Source organism: Armigeres subalbatus, chromosome 2, assembly GCF_024139115.2.
Source record: "Armigeres subalbatus isolate Guangzhou_Male chromosome 2, GZ_Asu_2, whole genome shotgun sequence".
Taxonomy (NCBI): Eukaryota; Metazoa; Arthropoda; class Insecta; order Diptera; family Culicidae; genus Armigeres; species Armigeres subalbatus.
In genome coordinates, this window is record NC_085140.1 from 264,204,915 (window position 1) to 264,217,402 (window position 12,488).

At 41.6% G+C, this 12,488-nt stretch overlaps 1 protein-coding gene across 1 annotated transcript in view; it reads right to left on the minus strand.

Annotated features, from left to right (window-relative positions):
- Positions 1 to 6,462: 6,462 nt before the first annotated feature.
- LOC134209709 (uncharacterized) overlaps positions 6,463 to 12,488 on the minus strand; it is a 39,618-nt gene continuing 33,592 nt past the window's right edge. Inside the window, exons 14-17 of the mRNA XM_062685719.1 lie at positions 8,431 to 8,645; positions 7,371 to 7,571; positions 7,116 to 7,181; positions 6,463 to 6,949 (exon numbers count right to left, since the gene is read on the minus strand). Coding sequence (XP_062541703.1) covers positions 6,800 to 6,949; positions 7,116 to 7,181; positions 7,371 to 7,571; positions 8,431 to 8,645 — 632 coding nt within the window. The 3' untranslated portion in view covers positions 6,463 to 6,799. The remainder of the gene's footprint in view (positions 6,950 to 7,115; positions 7,182 to 7,370; positions 7,572 to 8,430; positions 8,646 to 12,488) is intronic.

Here is a 12,488-nt window from a genome sequence, read left to right on the forward strand (position 1 = left end):
AACATGGGATTTCTGATGTTGCTCACATTAGGGAGCCACTTCAAAATATCAGGTGAGAGATTTCTTTGCAAAAATCCAAGAGACACGAGAAACAATCAAATTGAACTGAATTGTGCTACAAGACTAATGTTTTCTGAGACGAAGTGATTTTTGAAACTAAAATAGTTTTAGTTATCCAAATAATATAACATTCTATTTGAACATCAGGCAGGCAGATAATAGTTCTCTGATGATCCTTCATTCATTCATTTCATTTATTTAGTCTACATCTAAACCAGAGGGGGGACAACGATTTTTTTTCATATGGAGTTTGGCAAGTATGACAGTACCCTCTTATTTGGCGCATAAATTTATACTCCAATGTCAAAATGCTCATATACTTACATAAATTGTCGTGGTATTTGTGAAAATTTGTATTGTTTACCATTTTTACAAGAGAGAGTGGTGTCGAAAGCACATATTAAATTAAAGATTGCAACGAACAAAAATACACCAAATCTAAAAAATGTAGTGTTTTCACTTTATTCCGTACGCGAAATATGCAGATAAATAAGTATGTTGGTAGAAAAAACTCTGTGCTGAGCAGAAACAGTTGTTTCTGGCATTACCCAAACTTTGTGCGTTTCAGAACATTCTCACTCACTGCAGTGTTTATTTTTCATAGACTACGGCGTAGTGTTAGTGCCGTCGGCATTCGCTTGATTTGAGGCAACACATATTTGACACCTTAGCACCCGCCTGATCTAAACAGATAACACAGATAACACTGAATCAACAATTTGACGCCACAATACACGTTTCGAGGCCGCATCTCTCCATCTTCGAATACGCCCCACGCTCGCCAAGTCGTTCTGCACCTGGTCAGCCCATCTCACTCGCTGCGCTCCACGTCGTCTCGTACCTGCCGGATCGGAAGCGAACATCATCTTTGCAGGATTGCTGTCCGGCATTCTTGCAACATGCCCTGCCCATCGTACCCTTCCGGCTTTAGCTACCTTCTGGATACTGGGTTCGATGTAGAGCTGGGCGAGCTGTAGCATAGCGGTATTCCGAATTATGTTTGATGTTCTGCGTTTATATATTTCTATAAGAAAATAATCAAAAGTAGGAAACGAACAGTAGTATAATCTCACAACCTCGCATGCAATAAATGAACCCAAGTCATTTTCTGCAAGAAAGTTCACCGCCAGAATTTCTCGTTCACTCACTTGGCGCGCTGAGTTATGATCTCGCGAAACATGCGCTTGGAACCGTTGGGATTGAGTAAGATCTCCTATCAGGACCACTTGTCGTTACATTGTTATTAAAAAGAAACCGGAGTAAGCCGAGCTAGCTAGATGCCAAATATTTGAGATGGAAAAGGATGAAACTACTGACTAATTCAAAGGGTAATCGGGAACCGATCTCTGAAAAGATCGGTATTCGATTTCCGGTACGAATGCCTAGACTAAGATCGCGACCTATCTGAGGAAACTCAAGTTCTGTCTCGTCCACTTTGTTCTGACCCGTGGAAGAGGCAGGAGTGTGAAGATTTTATTTAATTAGTTCCGCGGTGTGTTTGTCGAGGTAGAAAAAAACGTGAATAGTGTCTTGTGCATCAGTGTACTAATTATCAGAATTTTCCCTCCCGATAGGCAGTGTTGTAGTAAAGGCAATAAAAAGTTAGCCAACTGTGCGGTACTGTGCGTGATAGAAAATAAAAAAAGGTATGAGATAGGTTTTGATCGCTTTCCCCCCATATCAAGCTCACACAATTGTGTAGCCGATCGACGGCTTTTTATTCGCAGTTTTGTTCCGCACCAACCGCCTCCCGCTCGCCACACCGCGCCCATTACGTCTTTGCCACGCTCCTGACCCCACGTGCCAGCTTCAAAGGGTTCCTGACTGCCGGCCGGAGTCAGAAGGGAGTTGCGCCGTTCTATCGCACTCCGGAAGAGCGATTTCCCGCCGGAAATTCATCGTACCGACGACGGTATCCTTTACGGTAGCATAATCTAGCCGTCTAGCCGTGAAGTCTGTGTTCACTTGGTGAACCGGCGTCGCAGGCGCGACGCGACGAAGAGGAGAAGCGGATTGAAAGAGAGCCGGTAAAGAAGAGAAGGCAAGCAGAAATCAAACTGTAAGTAAGCCCGACAAATGTTTTGGTTTGTGTGAAGCTTTGGGGTAGATACCGTTTAAAAAGGCCGTTACCCGAGTAGCACACTTGTCACATATAAGTCATTGTGACTCATATGCGACCAAATCCAGTCACATTGGAGTTGCTGCAACCAAATCGAGCTGAGCTGTGTTACTAGGGTAGTAGTGAGAAGAAATCCGCACAGTTAGTTTTAGATAGTAGAGCATAAGGGAGGAGAAATCGAATAGAGAAGTATGTAGAGAGAAGTGGGTACCCGAATAGAAATAATTTGTTAATAAATGTGATGCTAAAGTTTTCTCGTTTCTCTAAATGTAATTGTTATAATTCAGCCGAGGAAGTCCCGTAATTAAAGTGCACTGGTCGTAAGAGGTTTTTCACGTTTCGTTCGTTTCTTTTGATGTAGTTTTGTTGAATAGTTGTTACTCCAAGTCGGACTGCTTGGGAATATCAGTCCTCCATTTTTGTCCTGAAGCGTGTCAGGGTTTGTGTTGGGAAGAACTTTTCCGGTGATGAAACTGGTCGACTAAGTGCACTCGTAATCGGTAGGAAGTTTGGTTTTCGAATACTTTTTGAGTTGGTTAGTAAGTGGAGTCTGGAGTACATGGATAGCATTCGGCATCTGCTAGGATACGCGATAGATTTAAACAGAACTGGCCCTGAGGTTTGAGTTTGCCGGGCACTGAGAACGACAAGTGGTCCTCCCTGGAGGTGGCGCATAAACCATTTGTTTTTAAAATCATTCAAACGCCCCCTAGTTAGGTAGCCTCGCCAGGCCAGGCTACAGAGCTCATGGTTCATTTTCGCCGCCACACACCGTCTTCTTGCACACCGCCAAAGATGGTCCTAAGCACCCGTCTCTCGAATGCTCCGAGTGCTTGCAAGTCCTCCTCGAGCATTGTCCATGTTTCATGTCCGTAGAGGACAACCGGTCTTATTAGCGTCTTGTACATGACACATTTGGTGCGGTGGCGAAACTTTTTTGACCGCAGGTTTTTCTGGAGCCCGTAGTAGGCTCGACTTCTGCAGATGATGCGCCTTCGTATTTCACGACTGACATTGTTATCAGCCGTTAGCAAGGATCCGAGGTAGACGAATTCCTCGACCACATCGAAGGTATCCCCGTCTATCGTAACACTGCTTCCCAGGCGGGCCCTGTGGCCCTCTGTTCCGCCCACAAGCATGTACTTTGTCTTTGAGGCATTCACCACCAGTCCAACTTTTGTTGCTGCACGTTTCAGGCGGGTGTACAGTTCTGCCACCTTTGCAAATGTTCGGCCGACAATGTCCATGTCATCCGCGAAACAAATAAATTGACTGGATCTGTTGAAAATCGTACCCCGGCTGTTACACCCGGCTCTCCGCATGACACCTTCGACTAAAATAAATACTCCCCCTAAACAATTAGAAAATTCCCATAAGAAAATAGAAAATTGCCAATAAAGAAATCAGGGTATGAGCAATAAATAAATATAAAATTTCCACAAATAAAACAAAATTTCCATAAACAATTAAACATTTTCCACAAAACAAAAATAAATAAGCACTTTTAAAAGCAAAAAATGCAATTATAAAAGAAGAATTTTCCATAAGAAAAAATAAATGTTCCACGAAAAAAAATACAAAATTTCCATAAATAAATCAATATTAGCAATAAAAAATAACAAAACTGGAGTGTTCGCCCGAAATCTTCACACAGTTTTGCACACCATCCACCGTTGCTTTGATCAGTCTGGTAAGCTTCTCAGGGAAGCTGTTCTCGTCCATAATTTTCCATAGCTCTACGCGGTCTATACTGTCGTATGCCGCCTTGAAATCAACGAACAGATGATGCGTTGGGACCTGGTATTCACGGCATTTTTTGAGGGATTTGCCGTACAGTAAAGATCTAAAGTGCGGCCGTCAACGAAGCCGCTCCCATCCTTATCCCTGCACATTTCGGCTCGCGGCACGAAGCCTTTGCGGGATGCGTTGAGCTTCTGGTAGAACTTGCGTGTTTCTTGAGAACGGCACAGTTATTCCATCTCCTCGCACTCCGCTTCTTCCAGGCGGCGTTTCTTCTCCTGGAAAAGGGGGTCTGCTGTCTCCGCTTCCGTCTATAACGTTCCACGTTTTGCCGGGTACCTTGCTGCAGCGCGACCGCCCGCGCTGCGTCCTTCTCCTCCAGAATCTGTCTGCACTCTTCGTCGAACCAATCGTTCCGACGATTTCGTCCCATATACCCAACGTTGTTCTCCGATGCGTCGTTAATGGCTGCTTTAACTGTATTCCAGCAGTCCTCAAGAAGGGCCCCATCGAGCTCACCCTCTTCCGGCAACGCTGGCTCGAAATGCTGCGCGTATGCAGTGGCGACATCAGGTTGCTTCAGTCGCTCTAGGTCGTACCGCGGCGGTCGTCGGTACCGAACATTGTTGATGTTGACGGATTGTTTTGGGCGCAGTTTAACCATCACCAGATAGTGGTCAGAGTCGATGTTAGCGCCACGATATGTCCTGACGTCGATAATGTCGGAGAAGTGTCGTACATCAATCAGAACGTGGTCGATTTGTGATTCTGTCTGCAGTGGTGATCTCCAGGTGTACCGATACGGAAGGCTGTGTTGGAAGTAGGTACTGCGAATGGCCATATTCTTGGAGGCAGCGAAATCAATTAGTCGTAGGCCGTTTTCATTCGTCAGCCGGTGTGCGCTGAACCTCCCAATAGTCGGTCTAAACTCCTCCTCTTGGCCAACCTGAGCGTTCAAATCTCCTATGATGATTTTGACGTCGTGGCTTGGGCAGCTATCGTTCTCACGTTCCAGCTGCGCGTAGAATGCGTCCTTATCATCATCAGTGCTTCCGGAATGTGGGCTATGGACGTTGATTATGCTGAAGTTGAAGAACGGGCCTTTGATCCACAACCTGCACATTCTCTCGTTGATCGGCCACCACCCGATCACGCGCCTTTACGTGTCGCCCATCACTATGAAAGCTGTTCCCAGCTCGTGTGTGTTGCCGCAGCTCTGGTAGATACCTCTAAACGTTCGCATCATTGATTCCTTTCTAACAAACCTCCTGCAACGCTTCGATGCCGCATCTACGGTCCTTGAGCACATCGGCGAGTATGCGTATGCTCCCGATGAAGTTGAGAGATTTGCAGTTCCACGAACCGAGTTTCCAATCGCTAGTCCATTTTCGTTGCAGTGGTCTTCGTCGATGGTTCCGGTCTGGTTTTTTAAAGGCTGGTTTGCAGGGGATGACACCAAACCCCCTAAATTTCCGGAGGACCATTCCTCCTTATTTCCGGTGGACCATGGTGCACAGTTTCACTTAGAGTCCCTCGCTGGCACTCGGACGATGATCAGCCGCTCCTAACATGGAAAACAGACGCTCAGTAAGATTTGCACCTCCTCGAGAGGTGTACTGTCAGCATACGACCATAGTTCCCACCGGGGTTAATTACCTGATCATCCCTAAGGTTACTCGTATCCCGGTTCTGAATTTGAGACAACTTTTACTATGCGTATTCGGCATTTGAGACAAAGTTTGGCAGAATAAAATTTATCCTTATTGATAGTTACAACAAAAAAAATGACTGTCTGAAACTTATATGACAGTTCTATTCTGTCGCTACTCGATGGGAACCATTGATTCATTTTATATTTTTATATTTTACTTCATATTACTTCATATGCCATAGAGACTTCCGAAGTGAAAAATTTGCTTGAGTTTTCGTAATATGAGTCAAAACGGTATGCTTAATTGACATATCGACCAGCTGACCCTTGAGCTGACATTAAATTCAGTCTTTGTCAATATCTTCTTGTTTGTTAGCCACGTAGAAGGTCTCTCAAAGCTTTTTCTTCTAATTGAAATCATCATTAAAGTGCGGACAAGAGGAAATTTAAAGCAACGTACAAAGCGCAGTTAAAATGCAATTTGTTGACTTTTGTTCACTTGACTGAATGACTTATCACAAATCTTCTTTTTTTGGGACATATGGTGTTTTGTTCGTGGAACAGGTACGGGCGGCAGCTTTAATTAGCGCCTTACACTCTGCATGCGGCAACCAAATTGAATGTACCGTTCAATGGCCTGAATTCGGTTTAATATTCGCAAATTAGCGAATTGACGTGATTATTGGGAACAACGGAAAATAATACAAGAAACTGTTCGTGCATTTGTCGTTTTGGGGGCCAATAAGATCATTCAGAAGATGAATTTTTGATACGAGACTCGAAAAGCCTTTTGTTATACGCTTAGACCAATTATGTTCACTTCTGTATGTACAGATATGTGATATTGACACACTTTTTGTGGACCTAACCTGCATTTGATGCGTCAATCCTATTCCTATGTAACTATAATTAAATGAACCGCACTGTTTCAGTATATTGTTTCATATCAATAGAATTGTAAAGTTTGGATAAATATAGTGGAATAAAATTTATGTTGGCCACTTCTATAGAAGGAGTGGAAGGAAAGAATAAATATGATATACCTAAATATAAATAAAATTATTATTCTCCATTTTCTGTTAGTTAAGAATAGAACAGGCATTCGTTCCCAGAGTAAATTTATTCCCTCAACAAAAATATCCCATTGCTTTAGACTATTATCACTGATTGTATGAATGTAAACCTAAAAAGAAAAGGACAATCACAGCTGCATTTGATTCAATTTTTTCTCAGCTCATCAGTTTGGCGATGGCATCCAGGCTCTTTCCTTTGGTTTCAGGAACTGCGAAAGCCACAAACAGTGCTCCAGCCAGTGAGCAAAGCGAAAATAGCATCATCGTTCCATGCATTCCGAGCACGTCGAACAGCGTTGAAAAGTACTGGAAAAGTGAGGAACAAAGTTAGCTTTTTTATTGTTTTTCGTGATAGTATACTGTAGTCTGTTGCTCTGTTGAAAAATGATTATGTCATATACCCATGGAAAGCTCAGATCAGCTCTCTCAAAGTATGAAGTATCGGAATTCAATTGACTACCTCATGTCTTACCTTGATTGCAACGAACGCAAAAATCCACAGTATCCCCATGCAAAAGCTGATGGCGAATCCCTTGATCTAGCCAACCGTTCCGAGTTACCCAAATGACGATGCAACGCAAAATACCATGAAAAAGACAATCACATTAGTACTGCTGGCTGGTCACGTAACGGCTGCTGAGGTTTTCTAATCGCCTCGTTAAACAAAAACGATTCAAATGCAACATCCCCAATCCACACATAGCAGCAGCGGCAGGACTCATCGTACCTTTTGTGGCATCACCTCGGCCAGTACCAGAAACGGCAACGTCAGGACACCCACCGAGCCAATGAAGATGCTGAACGAGAAGCACACCAGAGGCAGCCAGTCGAAGGATTCCACGTTGTAGCCGAGACTTTTGGCATACGAGAAACCGGCAAAGATGGCCTGTCCGATTGTGATTCCAACGGCCGAGATTATCAACAGCAGCTGCAAATGATTGGGAGTTAAGCGTTACTTTGTTGCTAATTTGTAACCCGATTCGGGGCTCTCGACACGTGACAGCTCAAATATGATTTGTTTGATGCTCGGCATTTTAAAATTGAATCTCTTGTGAGCCGGGGCTATAACTGATTGCTGATCAAATCTTACATAAAGAAAATGTTTATGAATTATGATCTGTTTTGAGGAAGAAGCAAGCAAAACCATGCATACTGCATCCAAAGGCTTGGTAAACAGGATTTAATATGGTAAATGTTAGCATCTCGTCAAGATTCAGTATTCTGCATGCAATATACTCGTTTAAATCATGCTGATTCCCTCACAGGAAGAAGAATATCATTTCAATTTTTATTTGAAACGCATCAGCATCACATTTTAAGTTCAATAAAAAATATTGTGTTTTTTAGCCTATATACCTGCTTTTATGCAATGTATTCATATGACTGACTTCAAAGAGAAACGTTATTTTGTTGCTAATTTATAACACCATTTGGGGAACTGACACGTGTGACGTGACACCTCAACACCATCGTGAAAATTTAAATCATTTCCGCTCGTGTGATAACTGATTGCTGATCAGATATTACACAATAAGAATGTTCATGAATAAACGGTAGAAGCCAGAAATTCGGTAAACAGGAATTAATTGGTCAAATGTTCGAATGTCACCAATATTTAATATTTTTATGAAAAACTATTTCCAGTCATGCAGTTTTCTCAAAAGAATGGAAAAATCATTTCAGTTCTAAATCGGAATGCATCACATTTTAAGACCAATAAAATATTTCATTTTCCTGGCCAGTATGCTTTTATGTTATTCATACGACTGACTACAAAAAATACTTACCTTTCGTCCAGCTCGCTCGACAAATACCGTGGAAAAATACGATCCAACCATTTGAATCGAACCAATTACAATAGCGGATAAGTTGGCCGACAATGTTGAACCTGATTCACTGAAAATAGACGCCGTGTAATTGAGCATCGAAAAACATCCACAAAATTGATTGAGTGCCATCAGACTGATTCCAATTAGGAATGCCTTCCGGGCATGGTTGCTAGCTGAAATAGGAGAACAAATGTTTAGTCGACAGTACAGCAATGCAATGAAATGCCTGGATGCCCGTGGATATGGCATTTCAAGCTCACGTACGCTACTGCTTGTTGATTGCAAAATTCCGAGATTATTTAGAATCTAAGCAAAACTTCCTTTCCAGATGTTCGCCCTTTTGATGATTCTCATGATATCAGTTGAAGTTTTATCCATAGTTCATGTGCTAACGATGAAATAGTAGACAAAATACTAAAATACTAAAATACTAAAATAAATTATTAGTGGAAGTAAATGGAAGAAAATAGTCGTTTAACCGATTAAAATAAAGGTCATGACGCCTTTCATATTTATCGTTTTTGAAGTATGTGTAACAAAACTTTGTCTATGTATGTCAACTGTTGATTGCAGTAAAAACATGTTCGAACATCGTTATGTTTATATCTACCATGCGTCTTTATGCTCTATTCACACTTAAATGAGAAAATCGGACGCGACATCCATCGAATTGTAGAAAACACAGCTGAAAAAGCTAAAGTTGCTCTACATTTATAACTTGGAATTTCTTGGTTCTGCACTGCTGTTCCACAAAAGAGTGACTTGAACAAATTTGTGGTCAAAATTTCAACATTTATATGGTTTCATATATTTTTTAAGATTTAAGATTTTTTATAAATTGTGGTTATTTCATAAATGTCCCAGATTTTTGTAAAAAAAAAATACAATAAGGGCTTAAAATTGCATTATTGAATTGAATGTTTCCTGTTTTTTTTTGTGAAGTATCAAGTAATTTTGATTTTTACATATCAGAAATTTACTATTAGCATTAGCATTAGCATTGAGCAATTCGCACAAATTCGTAGGTGGTACAAGCCAAGACTATTGTATGAGAGTAGCATCACTTTCATCCGTTACCACAGATATTGATTTGGGACTAATCACTATCTCTTAGATGGAAGCAATGCACTCTCCAATAGTCGAGATCTGTCCTGACCACGTTCTTGCGAATGCTGAGGAAGGGGAAGGATGATTAGTTGGACACCTACTTAAGAAAGATGCAGAGAACTCTACGACCTCTCATAGGTGCCACGGGGGGTTTTGGGATTGTGTGGTAGGAATCGTTTTGGTAGAACGTGAAACACAGAAAGAACTAATATAGAAATACAAAGTAGGAAAGAGACGAGCCTGGAATTGAACCCACGACCTCCTGCTTATAAGGCAGAAGCGGTAGCCACTAGACCACCGAGCTCATCAGAAATTTACTATGTTCTGAAAACTCATATGTGAATATGTACATTATGTGGAAGATTTTTATTTGAAAAATGTATTGGAGGTAACCACTTTCCCTTCAATGGGACTCGAACACACGACCCTCAGAAATGTTATTATCAAGCCACAGAGAAACAGACGTCTCACTTAGAACAAAAGGCAATCAAAATAATCGTGTTTGGTCAAGCGGCATTTGTTGTTGGACATTTGTGGCAATGTCTCAATATTAGAAATTCTATGAAGTTCATTGGTACTATACCACGGAGGCAACTTCAGAATCATTTTCAAAATTTTATTTTGAATCCTCTGAAGTGCCTTGGTTCTGGTATTGCAGCAACTAGTCCATATTGGCACAGCATACAACATGGCTGGTCTGAAAATTTGTTTGTAAATCAAAAGTTTGTTCTTAAAACAAAGTTTTGATTTTCTGTTTATAAGTGGATATATGCACTTAACATATTTGTTACATTTGGCTTGAATGCCTTCAATGTGATTTTTGGAAGTTAATTTTTGATCCAGCAGAAGTCCTAAATATTTAGCTTCGCTAGACCAATTCATAGTGACAATATGTCTGCTATATGGTTTCAAATAAGAAGCTCTCGGCTTATGTGGGAAAATTATAAGCTGAGTTTTAGAAGCATTCGGGGAAATTTTCCATTTTTGCAAGTAATTGGAGATAGCATCCAAATATAACTTTTTTTTGCAATCTACTACAAATGACACGAAGGCTTCGCCCTTTGGATGAGAGGCCCGTGTCATCCGCAAACAAAGATTTTTGACACCCTGGTGGTAAATCAGATAAGTCAGAAGTAAAAATGTTAGATAATATTGGCCCCAGTATGCTGCCTTGGGGAACACCAGCCCTTACAGGTAATCTATCAGTTTTCGAATCCTGATAGTTTACCTGCAGTGAGCGGTCTAATTAATAATGGAACAGTTTAATAATATACAGAGGAAAATTAGAATTAATCAATTTTACAATCAAACCTTCATGCCAAACACTGTCAAATGCTTTCACTATATCAAGAAGAGCAACTCCAGTCAACTATCCTTCAGATTTGTTGACCAGAATTAAATTCGTAACTCTTTATAACTGTTGAGTGGTTGAATGCCCTTGGCGAAAACCAAATTGCTCATCAGCAAAAATAGAATTATCATTAATATAAACCATCATTCTATTTAAATTATTTTTTCAAACAGTTTGCTTATTGAAGAAAGCAAACTGATTGGACGATAACTAGAAGCAACAGCTGGTTCTTTTTTCAGCTTCAAAATTGGAACAACTTTGGCGTTTTTCCATTTATCTGGGAAGTATGCCAATTGAAAACATTTGTTAAATAAATTAACCAAAAAGGATAAAGGAAGTTTTTTGATAAGTATGTAGAAAATACCATCATCACCAGGAGCTTTCATATTTTTAAATTTCCTAGTAAAAGATCTCACTTCATCCAAATTAGTTCCCAACGAAGGGTCAAAAACATTAAACTTCAGCCTGCATTTATGTTCTTATATTTGGTGTCAAAAACGTTAAAATTGTAAAAATATCCACTAAAATATTATTGAATTTTAATAGATTAGCAGGCCCCGTTTTAATATTTTCCGATCTGTTTTCACAAAAGCTTTCCTTATAGAAAAAGCGACTAAAATGTGGCGAACATAGCCAATATATGACAATAAGTGGCACGGCAAATGCTGGGTGAAGCGTACCATTGGTACTTCACGTACCTGAATGAATAAAATAGACCCCATCTCGTGGTCCTTAGCCTCTTACCCAGCAACTCTTATCCTTACCTCCCCGTGGCGCTGGCCGGGATACGAGCAACCTTAGGGAAGATCGGGTAACCAACCCCGGTGGGAACTATGGTCGTATGCTGACAGGGAAGGGGGGTTTGCTCCTGTCCGGAGGTGCACATCTTATTGAGCGTCTGTTCTCCATGTCAGGACCGGCTCACAGCAGCGTCTGTTCTCCATGTTATGGGCGGCTGATTATCGTCCGAGTGCCAGCGAGTGAAACTGTGCACTGGAAATAAGGAGGAATGGTCCTCCGGAAATTTAGAGGATTTGGTGTCAGGCTCTGCAAGCCAGCCTTTAAAAAAACATAAGCAACGAACAATTACCAAGAGAGTACGGACCGGAACCATCGGCGAAGAACACCACGACGAAAAGGGACTAGCGATTGGAAACTCGGTCCGTGGAACCGCAAATCTCTCAACTTCATCGGGAGCACACTCATACTCGCCGATGTGCTCAAGGACCGTGGATTCGGCATCGAAGCGCTGCAGGAGGTTTGTTGGAAGGGATAAATGGTGCGAACGTTTAGAGGTAATCATACCATTTACCAGAGCTGCGGCAACACACACGAGCTGGGAACAGCTTTCATAGAGATGGGCGATATGCAAAGGCGCGTGATCGGGTGGTGGCCGATCAACGAGAGAATGTGCAGGCTCAGGATCAAAGGCCGGTTCTTCAACTTCAGCATGATCAACGTCCATAGCCCACACTCCGGAAGCACTGATGATGATAAGGACGCATTCTACGCGGAGCTGGAACGTGAGTACGACAGCCAACCCACGACGTCAAAACCA